General features: G+C 40.5%; 1 protein-coding gene across 1 annotated transcript in view; it reads right to left on the bottom strand.

Annotated features, from left to right (window-relative positions):
• Positions 1-25,622, bottom strand: part of LOC139387144 (ANKH inorganic pyrophosphate transport regulator b) — a 100,911-nt gene that overhangs the window by 3,729 nt on the left and 71,560 nt on the right. Inside the window, exons 7-10 of the mRNA XM_071133172.1 lie at positions 18,074-18,166; positions 16,655-16,750; positions 5,719-5,848; positions 5,414-5,537 (exon numbers count right to left, since the gene is read on the bottom strand). Coding sequence (XP_070989273.1) covers positions 5,414-5,537; positions 5,719-5,848; positions 16,655-16,750; positions 18,074-18,166 — 443 coding nt within the window. The remainder of the gene's footprint in view (positions 1-5,413; positions 5,538-5,718; positions 5,849-16,654; positions 16,751-18,073; positions 18,167-25,622) is intronic.

The following is a 25,622-nucleotide window of genomic DNA, read 5'->3' as shown; positions in this document are numbered from 1 at the left end:
ATAACCAAAAACAAATGGAAAGGGAATCGATGGCAGCTAATAGGCCGGCGGCCGACGACCGCCGAGCACCGCCCGAACAGGAAGAGGCACCATCTTCGGCGAGGTTCGTGACACTAAAATAGAAGTCAAATTTCAACTTCAGTTTCTTAGTCAAATTTTCACAGTGCTGTTTAAAATTTAGCATTTCATCTAACCAGATGCCTAGGTACTTGTAAGAATATACCATTTTGATCAGTTGGCCATTTAGAATTATAGAGGTAAAGGACTATAGAGGTAATTTATTGAAACGTGACCCCAGAGCTTACATTTTACATTTTAGTCTCTTATCCAGAGCGACTACAGTAGTGAGTGCATACATTTATCATTTTTTGTACCTTGAAGTGCTGTGCATTTGATTGGTTTCTTTCACAGTGTTTACTTTTCCTCTAACTCCTAACCCCAATCATCACGACCCAAGCAGTTGAAAGTTGAATCTAATTTCTTTGCCAATAGCGTGCGTTTCTCAAACCATTAGTCTTAGTCAGCGGACATCATAACATTTCAATACTTCCTCATTCTGATTATAAGGGTAAACAGCAGTGGCCGTATTCCACTGTTGACGATTCTTCAGACTTGCTCATTATATGAGTGTCGGCGTTTACCTATTACACAGCCCATTACAGGAAGCCATTTTGAACTCTCCCTAACTAGGAGTGCATTATTAGACCACTCTCAAACTAATGGCGCCATCCGTCTCCCACAGGAAAGGGCTGACGTCTGGGTTTACCTGTGCGTTACAAAGACAAGTGTTGGCTAAACTTAGACCAGGCTCACAGGTGTCATTAATCTTGCCTTGATCCCTCATAATTAATTTACCACGGATTAGCTCACACTCTTCCAATAAGTAAACTGTCAGTTAAGGAAAACTAAAAGTGAGGAAGAGCACCGCAACCACCTTTTTGATGCAGGTGTAACTCCATTTGATCCTCTCTGTTCTCGGCTTCTTTTATCTAGATGTAATTTGATTGGATTATTTTAAGAGATTGAGAGCACGCAAACAGGCCCACATGCAACCACATCTACTTCAAATCCAATTCGGTATAGATTCCTGGCAGGTACTGAGGCTAACCAGAACTTTGTGATGCTATTACCAAGCCCCATTTTGATGACAATGCAATTTTGCCGGCCAATCACCGAAGCAGAGATTGATACCTTCCGAAGTCCTCATTCAAGCCACATATTCCTTCTTCACCCTAAGCGACATTGTGACCCTGGTGCTTTTCCTGCACCCACAAACCAGCCATTCATATCAGAGAGCGCAGAGGCAATTAGAAACTCATGGTCCGGTTTTGTTATCCACTGGCTTCATTCGCCTGCCAATTAATTGAGTTGTGAAATGCAAGGTGTAATGAAGTGGTGACGGGGCCCCTCCTCCACCGTAGCACCGGGGCGTTTATGTCATCGGCTGCACAGCGAGATTAAATTATAATTGCCCCGCTCTTCCTGGTAAATCTGTCCCCCTTCATTCCTCTGCGTCCCACTGGCATTGGCCACCCTAACTGCCACCCCTTGCTACATTGGTCAATTATGTGTTGTAAGTGAATGTGGTGGGGCTTTCTTTAAAGCAGCTTAATTTTGTCAGAGGGGGAAAAGGTCAAGTCCTGTCTGCATTGTTATCACGGTATTGAGCTGGCCAATCAAAATGCCGCCTTGGCATTTCATTTGATATATCAGGGGGGGGGGGGGGTTAAATGAATATTAAGTGTAAATGGGGAGAGGATGAGGGCAGATGTTGGATTCCAGGCTAGAAGATTTCTACTGCTGGTTTTGGAAGAAAGTACATGCACCACAGTGAATCAAATCAAATGTTATTGGTCACATACACATGGTTAGCAGATGTTAATGCGAGTGTAGCGAAATGCTTGTGCTTCTAGTTCCGACCGTGCAGTTATATCTAACAAGTAATCTAACAATTTCACAACAACTACCTTATACACACAAGTGTAGAGGAATAAGAATATGTACATATAAATATATGGATGAGCGATGGCTGTGCGGCATAGGCAAGATGCAGTAGATGATATAGAGTACAGTATATACAGTGGGGCAAAAAAGTATTTAGTCAGCCACCAATTGTGCAAGTTCTCCCACTTAAAAAGATGATGATGTACAGTGCCTTGCGAAAGTATTCGGCCCCCTTGAACTTTGCGACCTTTTGCTACATTTCAGGCTTCAAACATAAAGATATAAAACTGTATTTTTTTGTGAAAAATCAACAACAAGTGGGACACAATCATGAAGTGGAACGACATTTATTGGATATTTCAAACTTTTTTAACAAATCAAAAACTGAAAAATTGGGCGTGCAAAATTATTCAGCCCCCTTAAGTTAATACTTTGTAGCGCCACCTTTTGCTGCGATTACAGCTGTAAGTCGCTTGGGGTATGTCTCTATCAGTTTTGCACATTGAGAGACTGACATTTTTTCCCATTCCTCCTTGCAAAACAGCTCGAGCTCAGTGAGGTTGGATGGAGAGCATTTGTGAACAGCAGTTTTCAGTTCTTTCCACAGATTCTCGATTGGATTCAGGTCTGGACTTGGCCATTCTAACACCTGGATATGTTTATTTTTGAACCATTCCATTGTAGATTTTGCTTTATGTATTGGATCATTGTCTTGTTGGAAGACAAATCTCCGTCCCAGTCTCAGGTCTTTTGCAGACTCCATCAGGTTTTCTTCCAGAATGGTCCTGTATTTGGTTCCATCCATCTTCCCATCAATTTTAACCATCTTCCCTGTCCCTGCTGAAGAAAAGCAGGCCCAAACCATGATGCTGCCACCACCATGTTTGACAGTGGGGATGGTGTGTTCAGGGTGATGAGCTGTGTTGCTTTTACGCCAAACATAACGTTTTGCATTGTTGCCAAAAAGTTCAATTTTGGTTTCATCTGACCAGAGCACCTTCTTCCACATGTTTGGTGTGTCTCCCAGGTGGCTTGTGGCAAACTTTAAACAACACTTTTTATGGATATCTTTAAGAAATGGCTTTCTTCTTGCCACTCTTCCATAAAGGCCAGATTTGTGCAATATACGACTGATTGTTGTCCTATGGACAGAGTCTCCCACCTCAGCTGTAGATCTCTGCAGTTCATCCAGAGTGATCATGGGCCTCTTGGCTGCATCTCTGATCAGTCTTCTCCTTGTATGAGCTGAAAGTTTAGAGGGACGGCCAGGTCTTGGTAGATTTGCAGTGGTCTGATACTCCTTCCATTTCAATATTATCGCTTGCACAGTGCTCCTTGGGATGTTTAAAGCTTGGGAAATCTTTTTGTATCCAAATCCGGCTTTAAACTTCTTCACAACAGTATCTCGGACCTGCCTGGTGTGTTCCTTGTTCTTCATGATGCTCTCTGCGCTTTTAACGGACCTCTGAGACTATCACAGTGCAGGTGCATTTATACGGAGACTTGATTACACACAGGTGGATTGTATTTATCATCATTAGTCATTTAGGTCAACATTGGATCATTCAGAGATCCTCACTGAACTTCTGGAGAGAGTTTGCTGCACTGAAAGTAAAGAGGCTGAATAATTTTGCACGCCCAATTTTTCAGTTTTTGATTTGTTAAAAAAGTTTGAAATATCCAATAAATGTCGTTCCACTTCATGATTGTGTCCCACTTGTTGTTGATTCTTCACAAAAAATACAGTTTTATATCTTTATGTTTGAAGCCTGAAATGTGGCAAAAGGTCGCAAAGTTCAAGGGGGCCGAATACTTTCGCAAGGCACTGTACCTTAATAGAAAATGACTCAAGTAAAAATAAAAGTCACCCAGTAAAATTCTACTTGAGTAAAATGCTAAAAGTATTTGGTTTAAAATGTACTTAAGTATCAAGAGTAAATGTAATTTCTAAAATATACTTAAGTATCAAAAGTAAAAATCATTTCAAAATGTCTTATATTAAGAAGACAAGCCGCCACCATTTTCTTGTTTAAAAAAAAAAATGTACGTAAAGCCAGGGGTATACTCCAACATTCAGATATAATTGACAAACTAATCATGTGTTTAGTGACTCGACAGGTCAGAGGCAGTAGGGATGACCATGGATGTTCAGTTGATAAGTGCGTGAATTTGACTATTTCCCTGTCCTGCTAAGCATTCAAAATGTAACATGTACTTTTGGGGGTCAAGGAAAATGTATGGAGCAAAAAGTATAATATTTTCATAAGGAATGTAGTGAAGTAAAAGTAAAAATATTTTCATACACCTTCAGTTAGCCAGCATTCACACTTCTTGTGTATTACTATATGTATTACTGAAAATAAACTAAATACTTGAATCACGCATCCCGGTAAAGACCGTAAGATAACCTCATGTAAGCAAAGTTATACTGTATTTTTTCCACAAAATAGTTAACTAACTTATGGTCACTTTTAATGCAGCAGTTATTTTGTACTGACCCACACTTTGTCCCAAATGGCACCATATTTCCTATATACTGCACTAGTTTTGACTAGAGCTCTATGGGCCTTGGTCAAAAGTAGTGCTCCATGTAAGGATTACTGTGCCATTTGGGACATAGTCCCACTGGTTCACTAAGTTATGAGGTCCACTGAAGAGCAACTGAAGCGTGACAAAAAGTAGACTGGTGACTTTATAGACTAGCGCTTAGTTCACACACGGATGTACAATACATTTCTCCACAACCTTCCCACGTGTCTGCACAAAAACACTTCACGTCCAGGAGGTGGCGCCAATGATTGCAATGGTGCCTCGGATTGGTGTAGGGTGAAGTCGCCCGTGAACACAGATCTTGGGTCAGTTTAGCATTTTCCCCACTAATGGTTATTAAGATGAGGATTCAAGGCAGGGAAGCTGTAAAATAAAATTGGTTCTGCAATGTTGAAAATCCAATAACAAGGTGTGGAGACTAAAAGTTATTTTCAATTTCTAGAAGAAATGGTGAATTATTTAAGAAATGCGCAAGGGTGCCAATATATTAGGCCACAAATGTCATTCAGCAGATACTTTTATCCAAACCGACTTACAGTCATGCATGCATGCCATTTTTATATGGGTGACCCCAGTGGTAAGCAAATCCACGATTGTGGCGTTGCAAGCGCCATGCTCTAACAACTGAGCCACAAAGAACCAAAAAAATAATAATTGACAGATTTGAAACTAGTAACTGGCTAAGTGAACACTAGGCCCAAGCATGGGAGTAAGATAAAAAATAATCAGAGGTGAAGTGGCCAATTTTGAGCCTAGTGAATGATAAGTTGAACACTTGTTCTGAGATATTGAGCGCACACTCACAGCATTGAGGTTTTCACATCATTCTAATGACACTAGCTCCATGCTCAAAAGATTGGCAAGTAGTTAAGTGAACACTTGTGAGACCCGTGAAAGCAGAAGTGTGCACTTCACTTACCCCATGTAAGGGAGTACAATGAGACTGGTGATCAGTACGATGATGCGCAGGACAGAGCTGGGAGCAAGGACGAAGGTCTTCTTCAAAGTCATGAGCCAGCCTGTCAGGTGAGCCCGGATGGTCACTGTCATGGTAAAATAAATACATGCTTTTCTTTCATGTATAAATTACATTGGTAAGCAGGAAGTTTCCCTCCTGTGTAGGATGAGTCTACCTTTAATGTTAGGGTGGACAACAACTAAAATTACATTCCTGTTGACAAATTCAAACATTCCACTTCCACTGATTCCCTACTTGGATCTTACCTGGAACAGGGAAGAAGGAGAAGATTAGCAGTGGAGGGACGCAGAGCTCTGCGAAGGCATGGTCCACACCAATGATGTCTACTAGGATCCTCTCCGAGATGTGAGGCGTCCAGAACACCAAAAAGCATAGCTTGACAGCCAAAACCAAACACAGGGTTAACACTGTCTGAAGCCACAGTGGGTTAGGATTAGGGTTAAATTACTCTGGCCTGATCAATGGTCAGTTCCATGGTTTCGTTGTGAAGGTAAGGTTAGGGCTCGCTAGCGACACATGAATGGAGTGTGTTACAGTGCATTTGGAAAGTATTCAGACCCTTGACTTTTTCCACATTTTGTTATGTTACAACCTTATTCTAAAATTGATTAAATAGTTTTTCCCCCCTCATCAATCTACACAAAATGCCCCATAATGACAAAGTAAAAACAGGTTTTTAGATATGTTTGCAAATGTATTAAAAACTAAAAAACTGAAATGTTTTGGTACCCTTCCCCAGATTGTGCTCTAACATGCACTGTCAACTGTGGGGCCTTTCTAAATAATGTCCAATCAATTGAATTTACCACAGGTGGACTCCAATCAAGTTGTAGAAACATTTCAAGGATGATCAATGGAAACAAGATGACCCTGAGCTCAATTTCGAGTGTCATAGAAAAGGGCCTGAATACTTATTATGTAAGTTATGTATTTCCGTTTTTATTTTATAATACATTTGAAAAAAAAAATGTTTTCGCTTTGTCATTATGGGGTATTGTGTGTAGATTGATGAGGGAAAAAAGTTATTTAATCAATTTTAGAATAACAAAATGTGGAAAAGGGGAAGGGGTTTGAATACTAGCATCATGCACATACCTTATCTAGGGCAAAGGTTTGTTTGAGGCACTTTGTCATTACCTTGACCACAGAGAATGAGGATGGTACAAACTGATCTGGAAAGACAGCCCTCCATTACTTAGACCACAACGCCTAAATGGGGCAAAGCCTAATATGGAGTCAGCAGTTCATCACTCTGACCACACTTTGTTTACAAAAGCACTCATTATACTTGGTTCTACCTTGCTTTCTTTGTCATGATCATGTCCACATTCTGATTGTGACCACATTTTTAGACAGGTGGCGACAATCAAAAGACACATTGTGACCATATCATCCTGCCCAGCTCCGAAGGTAGTTAGACACACATTGTGTCTGGACACCTTACAAGTGTAGACAGGTCTGGACAGAGAAACCATTTAAATCAGCATTACTCCACCCTGTAAAATCATTGACAGGTGGAACCATTGTCTGATTTCATCAATATGCGTCTTGCAATTTAAAAATAATCATATTATTTTGAAGGAAAAGCTGTGAAATAATTTGCATAAAGGAAGGGACCAGGAAATCTGGTCACAATGCAGACACAGTGGATGGATAACAGACACATTTTAATTAGTGATGGGAAAATGTTCCTTGAATGTTTATGCATATTACATATTTATTTATAATTCTAACAGTGCGTCCTCCGAAACACGATCCTGCCAAGCCTCACTGCTTCTTGACACACTGCTCGCTTAATCCGGAAGCCAACCGCACCAGCGTATCGGAGGAAACACCATACACCTGGCGACCGTGTCAGATTGCATGCGCCCGGTCCGCCACAGGAGTCACTAGAGCGCGACGGGACAAGGACAAACCCTAACCTGAATGACGCTGGGCTGGGCCAATTGTATGCCACCTCATGGGTCTCCCAGTCGTGCCCGGCTGCGGCACAGCCCGGTATTGAACTCGGATCTGTAGTGACACCGCTAGTGCCTTAGTCACTACTAATTCTAAGAGTGTCGACAGCACTGACCTGGGCTGGAAAATAGACAACATTGGAACTGCAAAAATGTTCTCTACCTGTGTGGGTCACAGACACGAGTCGAGACTTGTCGAGGCTCTCCTTAAAACAAGTGGCCTGAAAGTAGGGGGCTTTGGGGAACTAGATGAGATCCTTTTGTTTCTTTTTTTACATTAAACAATAATATTCATGAAACCAACATTGATGACGACATCACAAACATCAGAGATGTAACGCTAAAACCACTGGACGACAAATAGCAGTTCTATAGCAGTACCTGCTGAAGAAACACAGCGGAACCCGGAAATACCATCCAACACAAAACGGTGTGAGTAATGTTCAGTCTGAACCTATTTTCTGAAGCCAAAAAGTAAAAGACAATAATTCTCTCTGTCATTTTGTTATATAAAGCTTAATAAATAAGGCTACTAAGCTATCAAGCTGCTAGGAAAGAATCTGACTGAAATTAGCACTGAAGTGAGAGGTGTGAAAACTTTTGAGCCTAACAATGGCAGGAGAGTATCACAGCCACCCCAACCAAATGCAGAGGCCTTTGAAGCCCCCTCCATCTGTGCAGAGAAGATGTCCTCCTCAGAATCCCCAAAATACAACAGCCACAGGACAAACTTTGTTTGGACGTCATAAAGAACCATTTGCCGACAATGAAAAGATATAGCTAGCTAACAACATCCTTTTCCACGTGGAAGAGACGGCCAGAGACTTGCTAGCTACGTTAGCTAGCTAGCTGGGATTTTCTACAAGGAATCTGCCTCCTAAAAAAGTTGCTTTTGCCCTTCTGCCCTTCTCTCAGCACATATCAAAGCTGCAGGCTAAGGTTCAATCTAGATTATCGTAAATCGTTCCTCTTTCACCACAGCTGCCAAACTAACCCTGATTCAGATGATCATCCTACCCATGCTAGATTACGGAGATGTTATTTATAGATAGGCAGTTAAGGGTGCTCTTGAGCAGCTAGATGTTCTTTACCATTCAGCCATCAGATTTGCCACCAATGCGCCTTATAGGACACATCGCTGCACTCTATACTACTCTGTAAACTGGTCATCTCTGTATACACGTCGCAAGATTGATGCTTATTTATAAAACCCTCTTAGGCCTCACTCTCCCCTATCTGAGATATCTACTGCAGCCCTCATCTTCCACATACAACACCCGTTCTGCCAGTCACATTCTGTTAAAGGTCCCCAAAGCACACACATCCCTGGGTCGCTCCTCTTTTCAGTTCGCTGCAGCTAGCGACTGGAACAAGCTGGAAAAAACACTTCTCTTCATTCTGTGCACAATAATGTTTGTACCATGTTTTGTGCTGCTACCATAATGTTCTGCTGCCATGTTCTGCTGCTACCATGTTGTGTTGCTACCATGCTGCGTTTTCATGTGTTTCTGCCATGCCATGTTGTTGTCTATCTTTATGTAGTGTTGTCTCTTGTCATGATGTGTGTTTTGCCCTATATCTGTATTTTATTTTTAATCCCAGCCCCCGTCCCCGCAGGTCTTTTGCCTTCTGGCAGGCCGTCATAGTAAATAAGAATTTGATCTTAACTTCTTGAGTGTAGGGGGCAGGATTTTTGTTTTTGGCTAAAAAATGTACCCATTTGAAACTGCCTATTTATAAGGCCCAGAAACGAGAATATGCATATAATAATCAGATTAGGATAGAAAACACTCTAAAGATTCCAAAACTGTCAAAAGATTGTCTGTGAGTATAACAGAACTGATATAACCTGAGGAAAATCAAACCAGGAAGTGGCTTCTATTTTGAAAGCTCCATGTTCCATAGCCTGCCTTCGCTCCATTTAAAGGGATATCAACCAGATTTGTTTTCCTATGGCTTCCTCAAGGTGTCAACAGTCTTTAGACATAGTTTCAGGCTTTTATTTTGAAAAATGAGCGAGAAAGATAACATGCGTCAGTGGATAGCTGGGTGTTCGCAGAGTTTTGCTTGCACAACAGAGTGGGGCAGCCATTGTCTCTCCCTCTCCTATTGAAGCGACAGTCCCAGTTGATACAGTGCCTTGCGAAAGTATTCGGCCCCCTTGAACTTTGAGAACTTTTGCCACATTTCAGGCTTCAAACATAAAGATATAAAACTGTATTTTTTTGTGAAGAATCAACAACAAGTGGGACACAATCATGAAGTGGAACGACATTTATTGGATATTTCAAACTTTTTTAACAATTCAAAAACTGAAAAATTGGGCGTGCAAAATTATTCAGCCCCTTGCAGGAAACTCTCTCCAGAAGTTCAGTGAGGATCTCTGAATGATCCAATGTTGACCTAAATGACTAATGATGATAAATACAATCCACCTGTGTGTAATCAAGTCTCCGTATAAATGCACCTGCACTGTGATAGTCTCAGAGGTCCGTTAAAAGCGCAGAGAGCATCATGAAGAACAAGGAACACACCAGGCAGGTCCGAGATACTGTTGTGAAGAAGTTTAAAGCCGGATTTGGATACAAAAAGATTTCCCAAGCTTTAAACATCCCAAGGAGCACTGTGCAAGCGATAATATTGAAATGGAAGGAGTATCAGACCACTGCAAATCTACCAAGACCTGGCCGTCCCTCTAAACTTTCAGCTCATACAAGGAGAAGACTGATCAGAGATGCAGCCAAGAGGCCCATGATCACTCTGGATGAACTGCAGAGATCTACAGCTGAGGTGGGAGACTCTGTCCATAGGACAACAATCAGTCGTATATTGCACAAATCTGGCCTTCATGGAAGAGTGGCAAGAAGAAAGCCATTTCTTAAAGATATCCATAAAAAGTGTTGTTTAAAGTTTGCCACAAGCCACCTGGGAGACACACCAAACATGTGGAAGAAGGTGCTCTGGTCAGATGAAACCAAAATGGACTTTTTTGGCAACAATGCAAAACGTTATGTTTGGCGTAAAAGCAACACAGCTCATCACCATGAACACACCATCCCCACTGTCAAACATGGTGGTGGCAGCATCATGGTTTGGGCCTGCTTTTCTTCAGCAGGGACAGGGAAGATGGTTAAAATTGATGGGAAGATGGATGGAGCCAAATACAGACCATTCTGGAAGAAAACCTGATGGAGTCTGCAAAAGACCTGAGACTGGGACGGAGATTTGTCTTCCAACAAGACAATGATCCAAAACATAAAGCAAAATCTACAATGGAATGGTTCAAAAATAAACATATCCAGGTGTTAGAATGGCCAAGTCAAAGTCCAGACCTGAATCCAATCGAGAATATGTGGAAAGAACTGAAAACTGCTGTTCACAAATGCTCTCCATCCAACCTCACTGAGCTCGAGCTGTTTTGCAAGGAGGAATGGGAAAAAATTTCAGTCTTTCAATGTGCAAAACTGATAGAGACATACCCCAAGCGACTTACAGCTGTAATCGCAGCAAAAGGTGGCGCTACAAAGTATTAACTAAAGGGGGCTGAATAATTTTGCACGCCCAATTTTTCAGTTTTTGATTTGTTAAAAAAGTTTGAAATATCCAATAAATGTCGTTCCACTTCATGATTGTGTACAACTTGTTGTTGATTCTTCACAAAAAAATACAGTTTTATATCTTTATGTTTGAAGCCTGAAATGTGGCAAAAGGTCGCAAAGTTCAAGGGGGCCGAATACTTTCGCAAGGCACTGTATATTATCGATTATATATTTTAAAAACAACCTGAGGATTGATTATAAAAAAATGTTTGACATGTTTCTGTGTACATTACGGATACTATTTGGAATTTGTCTGCGATGTCGTGACCGCTCGAGCCTGTGGATTTCTGAACATAATGCGCCAAACAAATGGAGGTATTTTGAATATAAAATAATGTTTATGGAACAAAATAAACATTTATTGTGTAACTGGGAGTCTCGTGAGTGCAAACATCTGAAGATTAAAGGTAAGCGATTTAATCTATTGCTTTTCTGACTTTCGTGACCAATCTACTTGGCTGCTAGAGTTTGTAATATTCTGTCTACTGAGAGAGATGTCCTTACGTAAACACTTGGTATGCTTTCGCTGAAAAGCTTTATTGAAATCTGACACGCCAGGTGGATTAACAACAAGCTAAGCTGTGTTTTGCTATATTGCACTTGTGATTTCATGAAAATTAAATATGTTTAGTAATTTAATTTGAATTTGGCGCACTGCAATTCAGCGGGTGTTGATGAAAATGATCCTGCTAATGGGATGGGTGCGTCAAGAATTAACTGACTTGCCTAGTTAAATAAGAAATACATTTTAAAAAAGTTATCCTAATTTTCCTCTAGTCAGTAAGCCATATCATATGACCTCTTATGAAAGTTTAATTATTATGAAGGGCCTCCACAGGGAAAGTATGCACCACAAATACAAAGCTGAGGATACCACAGGAGGGCTCATCATGCATCCTTGACACAAAACGATCCCAACGCTCTCAGCTTTTCTCCAACTAACCTTCCCTTGGGTCTGTCATATGGGAATGTCAGATGAACACTAGTCTATACTCCATGTGTTAAATTGATCATCACAATGAGAATGAATGTTTTGGAAACATCAAATATAGCTTATCAACTCAAATTGTGAAACTCATCACCTGCTGTCTGCCATAATGAAGGAATGAGCAAGCTTACCCTGCAAGGGCTGGGGTAGGTGCAGGCTTTTGCTCCAGACAAGCAGTAACACACCAGATTCAAATAATAATCTAATCCTAGTCTTCAATCAAGGCTTCATGAATCAGGTGTGTTATTGCTTGGCTAGAACACAAGCCTGCCCCAACTCCACCCCTCGTAGGGTAAAGCCACTCTGCTGTACTAGAAAAGGTATAGACTACTGTCACTATATGTCATAATCCAACCAAAGCTCATTAGTAATGGTGAAAACGGGATGTGTGAGAGATATCCAGCCGCTCTATTTACCCACTTAGGTTGTACAACTGACGTACAACACATTTGACACAATGGTTGTGATTCCACAGATATATTTTGTGTTACAACTGAGTTTGTCTGCAAAAAATATTTACACAAAAAGTTTGAGGTGCTTCCACAACCAGGGTTGACTACTCCTGGCTAACGTTTCCGTCCCGGAGCTAGCACCAACTAGCCTGGGGCTAGCCCATGCTAGAACCATCTCCCGGCTCACTCCTGGGCTACAATATCCGGACCCCTTCTACTGCCCGTACGACTGGAATACCAACATAATCTGCCAAAGGATTCCAACAGGCCCCTCAGGCGCGACGCCCGCTGAAGGCCCATTCTGCTATCGTGAAAGACAGGGGTGACACTCTAGACCCAAACTGCTACAGACCTATATCTATCCTACCCTGTCTTTCTAAGGTCTTTGAAAGCCAAGTTAACAAACAGATTACCTACCATTCCGAATCCCACCGTACCTTCTCCGCTATGCAATCTCCTAAGGTTTGTTGTGTCATCTTGTAAGCAGTTTGTAACTTTATTACCCACTCATCTTCACGGAAAACTGTCGACATAAATAATAAAAACATGCTAACTCAGTGGTTAACCTTGCTGATGGAAAACACAGTTTTTCGTGTTATGAGGTTCTTCTGTACATTACTGATGGTTGAGTGAATGATGCAGATTTGACTACTGAAGCGTTGGTCACCCAATGAGCTTTGTTTGGTAAACTAAGTATACTTTATTGAGGTTTTATGAAACCTTTATAAAAGACTGTATTAACATGTATATTTACATCTATATGTATTTAACATGTACATTTACATCTATATGGATGTGTATATTAACGTGTATATTTACGTCTATATGGATGTGTAGTTTGATGTGTATATTAATGTGTATATTCACATCTATATGGATGTGTAGTTTGATGTGTATATATACGTGCATATTCACATCTATATGGATGTGTAGATTGATGTGTATATTAACGTCTATATGGATGTGTAGTTTGTGTATATTAACGTCTATATGGATGTGCAGTTTGTGTATATTAACATCTATATGGATGTGTAGTTTGATGTGTATATTAACATGTATACTCACATCTATATGGATGTGTAGTTTGATGTGTATATTAACGTGTATATTTGTCATTATGGATGTGTATATTAACGTGTATATTTACGTCTATATGGGTGTGTAGTTTGATGTGTATATTACCGTGTATATTCACATCTATATGGATTTGTAGTTGTGTATATTAATGTGTATATTAACGTGTATATTTACGTCTATATGGATGTGTATATTAAAGTGTATATTTGGGTCTATATAGATGTGTCATTTGATATGTATATACACGTGTATATTCATGTGTATATGGATGTGTAGTTTGATGTGTATATTAACGTGTATATTTACATCTATATGGATGTGTATATAAACTTGTATATTAACGTGTATATTCATGTCTATATGGATGTGTAGTTTGATGTGTATAGTAACATGTATATTTACGTCTATATGGATGTGTAGTTTGATGTGTATATTAACGTGTATATTTACATCTATATGGATGTGTAGTTTGATGTGTATATTAACGTGTACATTTACGTCTATATGGATGTGTAGTTTGATGTGTATATTAACATCTATATGGATGTGTAGTTTGATGTGTATAGTAACATGTATATTTACGTCTATATGGATGTGTAGTTTGATGTGTTTATTAACGTGTATATTTACGTCTAGATGGATGTGTAGTTTGATGTGTATATTAACATCTATATGGATGTGTAGTTTGATGTGTATAGTAACATGTAGTTTGATGTGTATATTTACGTCATTATGGATGTGTAGTTCGATGTGTATATTCAAGTCTATGGATGTGTAGTTTGATGTGTATATTAACATGTATATTTACGTCTATATGGATGTGCAGTTTGATGTGTATATTAACGTGTATATTTACGTCAATACGAATTTGTAGTTTGATGTGTACATTTACGGCATTATGGATGTGTAGTTTGATGTGTATATTAACGTGTATATGGATGTGTAGTTTGATGTCTATATTGTATTTGTGTGTGTTATTGTTTTATACAGAAAAAATCTGAAAAAGACACTGCCAATTTCTAACTTACAACAATGACACCTCCATCCAGGATATGCTGCTATGCAAATCAAACTCACTCTGGGGTGAAGTTTCCCCTTTGTACGGATCTACGATCAGCTACCCCTCAAAGTGGTCTCCCTACCATTGTTACTGGTAAACATGAGGGATGGGGCTGAAGAAATGTAACTACTCTCAAATTCATACACGGAGCCATGAACTAACTCAGGGTTTCCCAAAGTTGGTCCTGGCCCACCCCACAATTAAATATTACATAAGTATTCAGACCCTTTACTCAGCACTGTGTTGAAGCACCTTTGGCAGCGATTACAGCCTTGAGTGTTCTTGGGTATGACGCTGCAAGCTTGGCACATCTGTATTAAGGAAGTTTCTCCATCTCCTTTCGCTATCATACTCTAATTCCACTGATTTCAAAACTCGGCCCTCCAGAAAGTGGAGAGCAACACTTATGCAGTTCTACTAAGTGATATATGCCTAGATTCCTGAAACGAGTCACATATTGACAAAGTGAAAACAGGGTACTAGACATTTTTGTAAATGTATTAAAAACAACAATTAGAAATACCTTATTTACATAACTATTCAGACCCTTTTCTATGAAAGTCGAAATAGAGCTCAGATGCATCCTGTTACCATTGAACATCCTTGAGATGTATCTACAACTTGATTCGAGTCCACCTGTGGTAAATTCAATTGATTGGACATGATTTGGAAAGGCACACACCTGTCTATATAAGTTCCCACAGTTGACAGTGCATGTCAGAACAAAAGCCAAACCACGTGGCCAAAGGAATTGTTCGTAGAGCTCCGAGACAGGATTGTGTCAAGGCACAGATCTGGGGATGGGTACCAAAACATTCTGCAGCATTGAAGGTCCCAAAGAACAGAGTGGCCTCAATCGTTGTTAAATGGAAGAAATTTGGAACCATCAAGACTCTTCCTAGAGCTGTGGAGATGGGAGAACCTTCCAGAAGGACAGCCATCTCTGCAGCACTCTACCAATCAGGCCTTTATGGTAGTGGCCAGACAAAAGCCACTCCTCAGTAAAAGATACATGGCAGCCCTTGGAGTTTGCCAAAAGGCATCTAAAGATTCTTGGAGAAATGAATGGAGAATGTGGAGAAAAGTGCAGAGAGATCCTTAATGCACTTAGAGCCTCAGAGCACTTAGGACCTCAGACTGGGGAAAAGTTTCACCTTCAGACTGAACAATGACCCTAAGCACATAGCCAAGACAACGCAAGAGTGGCTTCAGGACAAGTCTCTGAATGTCCTTGAGTGGCTCAGCCAGAGCCCGGACTTGAACCCGATCCAACATCTCTGGAGAGACTTAAAAATAGCTGTGCAGCAATGCTCCCTATCCAATCTGACAGAGCTTGAGAGGATCTGCAAAGAAGAATGGGACAAATTCCCCAAATACAGTTGTGCCAAGCTTGTAGTATCATACCCAAGAAGACTCGAGGCTGTAATCGCTGCCAAAGGTGCTTCAATAAAGTATTGTGTAAAGTGTATGAATACTTGTGTAATTGTGATATCAGTTTTTTTTTTTTTAATACATTGGCAAAAATGTCTAATAACCTGTTTTTGCTTTGTCATTATGGGGTATTGTGTGTAGATTAATGAGGGGGAAAAAACAATTGAATCCATTTTAGAATAAGGCTGTAACATAACAAAATGTGGGAAAAGTCAAGGGGTCTGAATACTTTACAAATGCACTGTATAGTGTGGAGCAAAACAAGCTAATTTTGGGTTACCGATGGGGTAAGACAGTTGAACAAAGCTCATGAGACATGGATAAGTTATATTCTTCAAGAATCAATGGGGATATATCATTAATTTAAAATTGCATATGGCCCATTTAACCATTAGTTGGGGAAATTTTAAAAACTGACCCAAGATCAATGTCTAGGGGCAACTCCATCAAACACATTTCTGAAAGTTGAAAGCACAATGCAAGAAACCTACTATCTGCAATCATAGAATTATGGCCCGCATCAAGTCACTCATGGTATAACAATGTAAGCTTTTTAAAGACCTAAAAGCAATAAACACATTATTTTCCATCCACAAAAGATCAAGGTTGAACGTACCGTAATAGAAAGTGCAACGCAGACAAATGTGAACTTTTTGATGTGAGATTTGGAGATTGTGGTATTGATGTTGGTCAGTTTGTTACTGGGGTTGTTCTGGGGGCAAAGAAGAACAAACAAACAAACAAACAAACAAACATGACAGGTGTGAATGCACTCAGTAGGCTAAGGCTGGGATTAAATCAAAGGCGCATTGTTGCAATTTCTCAACATTCACGAAGATCGGAGTCATGGTACATTGGGGATATCGGCTCATGTTTAAATGACCTTTACAAGTCAATTGCAATGTGCTTGTCGACAACAAGCATTTGATTGAATCCCGACCTAAATCTTCACATAAACCATAGAATCGATTTACAAATGACATTTAGAATCATTGTGAGACTTTGGTTTAGTAACAACAGGCTTCACAACTATAGTTAACACAGGTAATACCACATCAAAACCAACGATGACATTGTTATGAGAACAATGTCTTAACAAAATGTACTCTCCCCTAAAAATGTATTGTTAAAACATGGACTGATACTGTGCTCAATCATGGCTGAAGAGGCAACTACCTTAGTATGACTCAGCACAAGTAAACCACACAGTGACTTTCCTAACAGCAGCCCTTAAACTTCCTAGAGCAGGTTGGTCTCTGCTCACCACACCTTTGTTTACCTATAAATATTATGAAATGTCAGCGGGAGCCACAGTAATTCTAGCTGTCCGCTATGAATCCAGACTCCCCCAAAATACATGGTGCAATGGAATTATGTATATCATATTTCTGTGGTGTAATTACTGCAGTTTCAGTAATGTCACACTGGTATAAACGGAGCAATACAGAACAGTGACAGTTGAGTTAATGGGACAGCTAGGCATTGTCTGCTGACCTTTGCACAAACTAACAATAAACTCACTGAACTGAAGCAGGGATTCATTCAAAAGTGCGTTGCAAAGCTGTTAAGTACACTACCGACAATGCGTTTTTTTAAAAGCCAATTTTCCCCGACGTTTGCGGAGATCACATTCATGGCAAATTAAGCTTGCTTGGCGACAACGCACCTTTGATTGAATTCTGGTCTAAGTATCTGCACCACTGCAATCAGCCCATACTGTGCCAAACTCATTGTAAACTGCATCCCAGAGAAGCATCTCCTACATAAAAACATTAAGGTAGCACTTTATTTTACAATATTGCTATTTACCTGGTATTTACTTGAAAATATGTGGTATTGATGCACTTTTACTTTATTGAAAGAATACAACAAAGCTGGCCTTGTAGTTTTACAATTTTATAGTGTAAGTAAATACCAAGGCATTTCTGTGCTACCCACATTTAGGTTAATATAATCTTTAACAGTCATTAGGTTGAGGTACCTGGCCACTCTCAATGGCCTTACTTACTAGTCAATGTAAACAACCTCGTCTTACCTTGTCGAAGGCGGGGTAGACCGTACGTAGTTCAGTCAGCCAGCCGTACGGCATGTGACCCACAGGATAGCTTGCAGTCAGTACTGCTACCGCCTGGCCAAACCACAGAAACCAAACACTTAGAGCAATAGACCAGTCCACCACGTCAGAAGTAAGAGTTCCTGTTTGTCTTTCTTGAAGTCGAGTTGAAGTGCTTCTTCTAAGATTGCTATATCATACTAATGTGGTTTCTGGGATGTTAAACACACTCTCCAGGTATTGTGAGATCTGGTAATCTGCACCACATAATTGCAAAAATGACAACCTAAAACAAATACTTCACTATATTGTTACCCACTACTATAGTTAGTAAAAGGATATATAACAAATGGCAAAAGTTCCTCACATTGTTTATAGTTTGAGGCATCACAAGTCTTAACTTAGACACCTGCCCCATTCATTCAAAACACTGTATTCTCACTCTACTAACATAACATAGCAGGTGAAAAAAACTGTCGGGGGAGGTTACAGTGTTTTCCACAAGGACATACAGTACTAGTCAAAAGTTTGGACACATCTACTCATTCAAGGGTTTTCTTTATTTTTACTATTTTCTACATTGTAGAATAGTAGTGAATACATCAAAACTATGAAATAACACATATGGAATCATGTAGTAACCAAAAAAGTGTAAAAAAATATTTTATATTTGAGATTCTTCAAAGTAGCCACCTTTTGCCTTGATGACAGCTTTGCACCCTCTTGGCATTCTCTCAACCAGCTTCATGAGGTAGTCACATGGAATGCATTTCAATTAACAAGTGTGCCTTGTTAAAAGTTAATTTGTGGAATTTAATGCGTTTGAGCCAATCATTTGTGTTATGACAAGGTACGGGTGATATACAGAAGATAGCCCTATTTGGTAAAAGGCCAAGTCCATATCATAGAAAAAACAGCTCAAATAAGCAAAGAGAAACAACAGTCCATCATTACTTTAAGACAAGAAGATCAGTCAATCTGGAAAATTTCAAGTACTTTAAGTAAGTTCACTCACAAAAACCATCAAAGAGCGATGATGAAACTGCCACAGAAAGGAAGACCCAGAGTTAACTCTGCTGCAGTGAATAAGTTTATTAGATTTAGCAAACACATGTCAACATCAACTGTTCAGAAGAGACTGCATGAATCAGGCCTTCATGGTCAAATTTCTGCAAAGAAACCACTACTAAAAGACACCAATAAGAAGAAGAGACTTGTTTTGGCCAAGAAACATGAGCAACGGACAAAAGATCAGGGAAAATCAGTCCTTTTTTCTGATGAGTCCAAATGTGCAATTTTTGGTTCCAACCGCCGTGTCTTTGTGAGACGCAGATTAGGTGAATGGATGATCTTCTCATGTGTGGTTCCCGTGGGGTAGCATGGAGGGCCAGGTGTGATGGTGTGGGGGTGCTTTGCTGGTGACACTGTAAGTGATTTATTTAGTACTCAAGGCACACTTAACCAGCATGGTTACCACAGCATTCTGCAGCGATGCGCCATCCCATCTGGTTTGTGCTTAGTGGGACTATAATTTGTTTTCAACGGGACAATGACTCTGACGAAGGCCATGTGGCCGATACGTAAGCTTATTAAAGATCAATGATCAAGAGCAGTGTGCGGTTTCCTTTTTCCTTTATCTTGTTCAACTGTTACCATGCACCTGCAAAAAAGATAGAATTTTGACAGGATAATGACCCAAAACACAACTCCAGGCTGTGTAAGGGCTATTTGACCAAGGAGAGTAATGGAGTGATGCATCAGGTGACCTGGCTTCCACAATCACCCGACCTCAACCCCATTGAGATGGTTTGGGATGAGTTGGACCGCAGAGTGAAGGAAAAGCAGCCGACAAGTGCTCTGCATATGTGGACACTCCTTCAAGACTGTTGGAAAAATATTCCTCATGAAGTTGTTTGAGAGAATGCAAAGAGTGTGCAAAGCTGTCATCAAGGTGTCATGACTTGCCCTGTTGGGTGAGGATCATAGGTGTCAGATTCCCCCACCCTCTCTCCCCCACCAGTTTTATGACCGGTCGTAAATACCGTGTAGTAACTCTGCCTTTGGGTTTGGCAGGATTGAGGGAAAAGAAACCTTTGTTAAAAGGAGATTCCTCCGCCAGAACGGTAACATCAAAAGGTTGAATAATGAAACAATATTTCTGAAATCCAAAACAGTTGGAATGGTCCGTGGGTACTTAAAGAACAATCCTGTCGAATTCATTACTATAGGACTCGTGACAAAATTTACATTAGTCAAGAAAACGTAAGGATGGGAGTCCCCACATTGAAATGGCTACCACTCTATAGACCAAGCAGGAGGACGGTGTTGAACCGGACATCAAATGGTTAGACTCCACCAGACCAGCTACGTACAGCGGCAGCTGTACACATTGAAATGGTTAAGAAAACTACAAGACTACACATTCACAGTCTGCAGCTGTATATGTAAAATAGTCTAGGAAACTTGACCGAAGACGAGAGGAGAATATTTCCCTATCGAACAACCATTGGTACGTCTGACGTATCCATTATAACAGAGCTACACTATGAAAGACTTTAATCTCTGGTGGGCAAACCAGAGTCTTTCTGTCAAATTACTCCCCAGACGGATCAAGTGTTTTCAAGAGAGACAGCAAAGACATACACACGTAAATATGTACATTGCAATTCTTTCAAATGAGCGGCTGTTCATGTGCAAAGTATTTCATAGTTCTCAGCTGTATGTATGTATTGGGCCCATTCTGTCTTTCCCCCTCTTTATCTGTCCCCACCCCTTTCCATTGTCTACCACGCCATCATATCGGGTTAAGTCCACTAGACACTTTTCATTGCATTACGTAGTAATCAATATGTAAACTATTCTGTGTTTATGTAATTCTGTGTGATTATTTAGTTAGTAAAAAATTATGAAGACAATTTGTATATATCGCTGAGGTTTTGTGCAGATAAAGGATTTTGCAACATTCAGAATGAGACTGATAGAAGGTAAATAAGAATTAATGAATTGACTGTGACTGATGTAAGAGATATTTATATCTTTAGAGTTTAGTCGGGAGATAGTAACTCGTTAAATAACTTTTTCCATTGTGCCCCAAATTACAACTTAATTAATTGCTACATGAGTAATTTAATCGCGTAATAACTTAACGTGGTATGTAATTATTTGATGAAATAACAGTCAAACACACAACATAATGATGCCCCCGTGCGAGGAATCTAAGATAGAATGAGGCCTTCATGTTGCATTCAGCCTATATGACATTGAAAAGCAGATTAAATGATACACCCAGATTATGTTATACACAATGGGAGTTGTAGACAGGAATTGTTGACGTGTGTGTTGCCATTTGAACAATACATAGAGGTTTCCTCCGTGTTGCTTCTCTGACATAGTCAGTGAAGGGTTAGTGATAAAATGTCTAGTGCCAGTACACAATCCAGCTAATTATATAAATTTGATAAATAGAGCGTTGGGCCAAACGTGCTATTTCCGTCACTCACGCCTCAGGAACGAGTAGACTCGGTCAATATTCATTTCTTGAGACATAATGGGCTGGCAATCAGAGAAATTTGATTAGACCAACGGTGTATTTCTTTGTTTACCGTGCATTCCGGTAAAACAAATATCGCCGAAAGGGTTTGAACATAAGACGTTATTAGTAAAACGGTTCCCTTGTTTAAGGAGATCCTATGTTGTGCTTGAAAGTGTACAAAGTAGGATTAGCTTGCATGAGATGCTAAAGCTAACAAAGAGAGAGCAGCCATTTTTTTTCTCTATGTTCACACGGCAACACCGTGTGCCTTAGGAAACAGAAGATCTGCCTCCTTTATATTTCAGCTTTCTGCAATCAGTGACCCCTAAGGATGAAGAATAGGCAGTATTCTTAAAAAAAATATATATATATATATTTCTGTGACTACCAACGTTGTATCATGTTTGTAACAAGTGGTTACTTGTATATTATCCAACCAATTCCAACCTGATTGAAAATCGTTTTCTCAATATAGGTAAAATTGCAAGACTTACCTTTTTTCAAATGGATCTTTTGAATAATATACAAATGGATTGGTTTGTACAAATGAGACAATTTAAACTTTTCCACATTAACCTGTTGAGTGTAGGGGGCAGTATTTTGATTTTTTGGATGAAAAACGTACCAATTTGAAACTGTCTATTTCTCAGGCCCAGAAACTAGAATATGCATATAATTGTTAGATTAGGATAGAAAACAATCTAAAGTTTCCAAAACGGTCAAAATAACGTCTGAATATAACAGAACGGATATTGCAGGCGAAAACCTGAGGAAAATCAAACCAGGAAGTGGCCTCTATTTTGAAAGCTCCATGTTCCATAGCCTGCCTTCGCTCCATTTAAAGGGATATCAACCAGATTCCTTTTCCTATCGCTTCCTCAAGGTGTCAGTCTTTAGACATAGTTTCAGGCTTTTATTTTGAAAAATGAGCGAGAAAGATAACATTGCGTCAGTGGATAGCTGGGTGTTCGCATGAGTTTTGCTTGCGCAACAGAGTGGGGCAGCCATTGTCTCTCCCTCTCCTATTGAAAAAGCGATTGTCCCGGTTGATATATTATCCAAATACGGATACTATTTGGAATTTTCGTCTGCGATGTCGTGACAGCTCGAGCCGTTTTGGATATAGAAATAATATTTTTGGAACAAAAGGAACATTTATTGTGTAAATTGGGAGTCTCGTGAGTGAGAATATCCGAAGATGAAAGGTAAGCGAATAATTTGATTGCTTTTCTGATTTGTGACCAAGCTACTTTGATGCTAGGTGTTCATAATGTTTTGTCTAGTGATCGATAAACTCACAAACGCTTGGATTGCTTTCGCTGTAAAGCATATTTTCAAAATGCTGACACGACAGGTGGATTAACAACAGGCTAAACTGTGTTTTGCTATATTGCACTTGTGATTTCATGAAAATTAAATAAGTTTAGCAATTTTATCTGAATTTGGCACACTGCAATTCAGCGGGTGTTGATGACAATGATCCCGCTAACGGGATGGGGTGCGTCAAGAACCTAGTTACAGCATTGCTTTCAGGTTAATTAAAGTTTAATTACCAAATAATCTATACAGGTATGATTTAGCATTAACATTGATTCAGCAAATAAATGTGCTTTTGCAAATTCATTCCCATCTAACTCCCACATTACTGACCCAGTATTGATGGTCATTAAATAGACTCAAATCATTTTTGCAGCTCCACATTTTTTTATAATGTGCAAGCTATCAGAAGGGGTGGTTCCCAGTCCCCTGCTAATTAGTGAACCATCACCCATTAAATTATTGATCACTGACCTCAGCAGCGATACAAATCCTAATAATGCCATTAGCGGAAAAACATGAAAAATCTACCATCGGGCGCAGGCATTGTAAAGGTTCTCTCCACTTTAGCCCTTATGTATCGCCATCAGAGATTGGCATCGGTCCAGTACCGCAGTGCTCAGCAGAAGCACGTGCTAGAAATGGCTGATATGAAGGGACAGTTGGAGCGAACCGAATGACAAAAGCAGGAAATGTAAACATTTTGCTTGCCAAGGAACTGCGTTTGAAAACTGAACAATTAAAAGTAATTGCAAAAACGTTTGACGATGAACGAGCACAAACTCTTCAACAAAATTGTTTCCTACAGTAACAACTATATTTAGCCATAACTACATACTATAACTATGTGCGCTGAGAGTCGGGAAACAAGTTCGGGGAGTGAGTGTTTTAATAAATAAACAGGTGTGCTCCATAACGAGCAGCCTGCTGACCTAGAGGCCGGAGAGCACACGTAGCACACGTAACAGCACACGTAACAGTTCCCCCTCCCCGACGTGCGGCTACAGCTGCAGGACGCCGACCACAGGGACGATCCCGGGGATCAGGAGCGGACGTGCTGAGGCATGAGAGCCTGATGAGCCAACTGAGACCTCCCCGGTTGCCTCGATCGAGGCACAGGAACCTGTTCACCCAGCTGAGGAATGGGAGCCTATCAAGCCAGCTGTGGCATGGGAGCCTATCAAACCCACTGAGGCATGGCAGCCTGTCCGGCCAGCTGAGGTATGGAAACCCATCGAGCCAGCTGAGGCAGGGGAACCTGTCGAACCTGCCGGCTGAGGCCTCCCAAGTAGCTCTGGTTTTGACACTCGGACCCGACCTCACCTCCAAAACAATCAACAACAAAAAAACACTCCCTGATGCTTCCCTTTGGTGAGGCGTCATTCTATAACAATGTGCGCTAAGAGTCGGCAAGCAAGTTCAGGGAGGGAGTGCTTTAATAAATAAACGGAACATAATACAAAACAAGAACCACAAACAACGCACAGACATGAAACAGAAACAATGACGCCTGGGGAAGGACCCAAAGGGAGTGACATATATAGGGAAGGTAATCAGGTAAGGGATGGAATCTAGGTGAGTCTGACGACACGCAGGTGCGCGTAACGATGGTGACAGGTGTGCGCCATAACGAGCAGCCTGGTGACCTAGAGGCCGGAGAGGGAACACACGTGACAAATACGATGCAGTCCACTCAAAACTAGATAAGTATGTCGAGTTATCTACAAACAGGAGCGTGCAATTTGATAACATGCAGGCAGTTTTGATGAACGTTACTCAAAGCAATAAAGTTCTAGTCCAAATACTGCAAACCAAAGACAATCAGTTAATGAACACAATTACTAAGTTGGATGACAAATCGGCAAAACTCATTGAAGCCGCTGACCAAATGAATGATGAGAACTCAGGTGATGAAGATGGAAATATTGATTTCTAAGCAAGTGGAGGAAATCTCATCACTGAATCTCTCGCTCAGTACTCAAGACCTCTACTTGCAAAACATGACAGATAAGTATGAGGCTGAACAGAGCAAGTGCGACACTCACGTGTCTAAAATCAGTACTCTAAGCGACCATGTGTCCCTCTGTCTTCTCCTCTTGGCCATTTCGCACTGAGTAATAAGGCACCTCTTTGCCAACAAAGCTTGGCTTCTCCTCTTGGCCTTTCGGCCCCAACTTTCCCACAGGATGAAGCCAACCCTCTCTGCCTGCTAGGCACAGGACCGCCTTGACAAACTCGTCAAAAACTTCCCCACCTTTGACCCTGTTCCAGGTCAGTCAAACGACACTGAGATGTTCCTAGCTGACATAGAGGACGCCTTGGATGGCTACCCGAATGCTACGGGTTCTGACAGGCTTTAACTGTTGACGCAAACGTCACATGACGAGGTTAATTTGTCGACAACAGCAACAAGTGCAAAACGACTATGCTAAACTTGCCACAGCTGGGTCGAGACTACGTGCAACACTATACGAGGCTGCCAGAGCAGAAAACAAATCTAGTTGTAAGCTTCCCCATGAGAACAGAGGGGAGCGGACAGGCCACTCAATGGGGATAACCTTAGTACACATCTAAGATATCACTGAGGTGTACCACACTGGCTGTAAAAGAAGTCCTCTGGACTTTTCACCTCCCAAAACAAATGGTAAATGTGTAGTATCAACTACAATGCAACTAGTAAAT

This window comes from Oncorhynchus clarkii, chromosome 28, assembly GCF_045791955.1.
Source record: "Oncorhynchus clarkii lewisi isolate Uvic-CL-2024 chromosome 28, UVic_Ocla_1.0, whole genome shotgun sequence".
In the NCBI taxonomy this organism is placed as follows: Eukaryota; Metazoa; Chordata; class Actinopteri; order Salmoniformes; family Salmonidae; genus Oncorhynchus; species Oncorhynchus clarkii.
The sequence above is the reverse complement of the archived record's forward strand: the minus strand, read 5'-3'. Positions and strand labels throughout refer to the sequence as shown.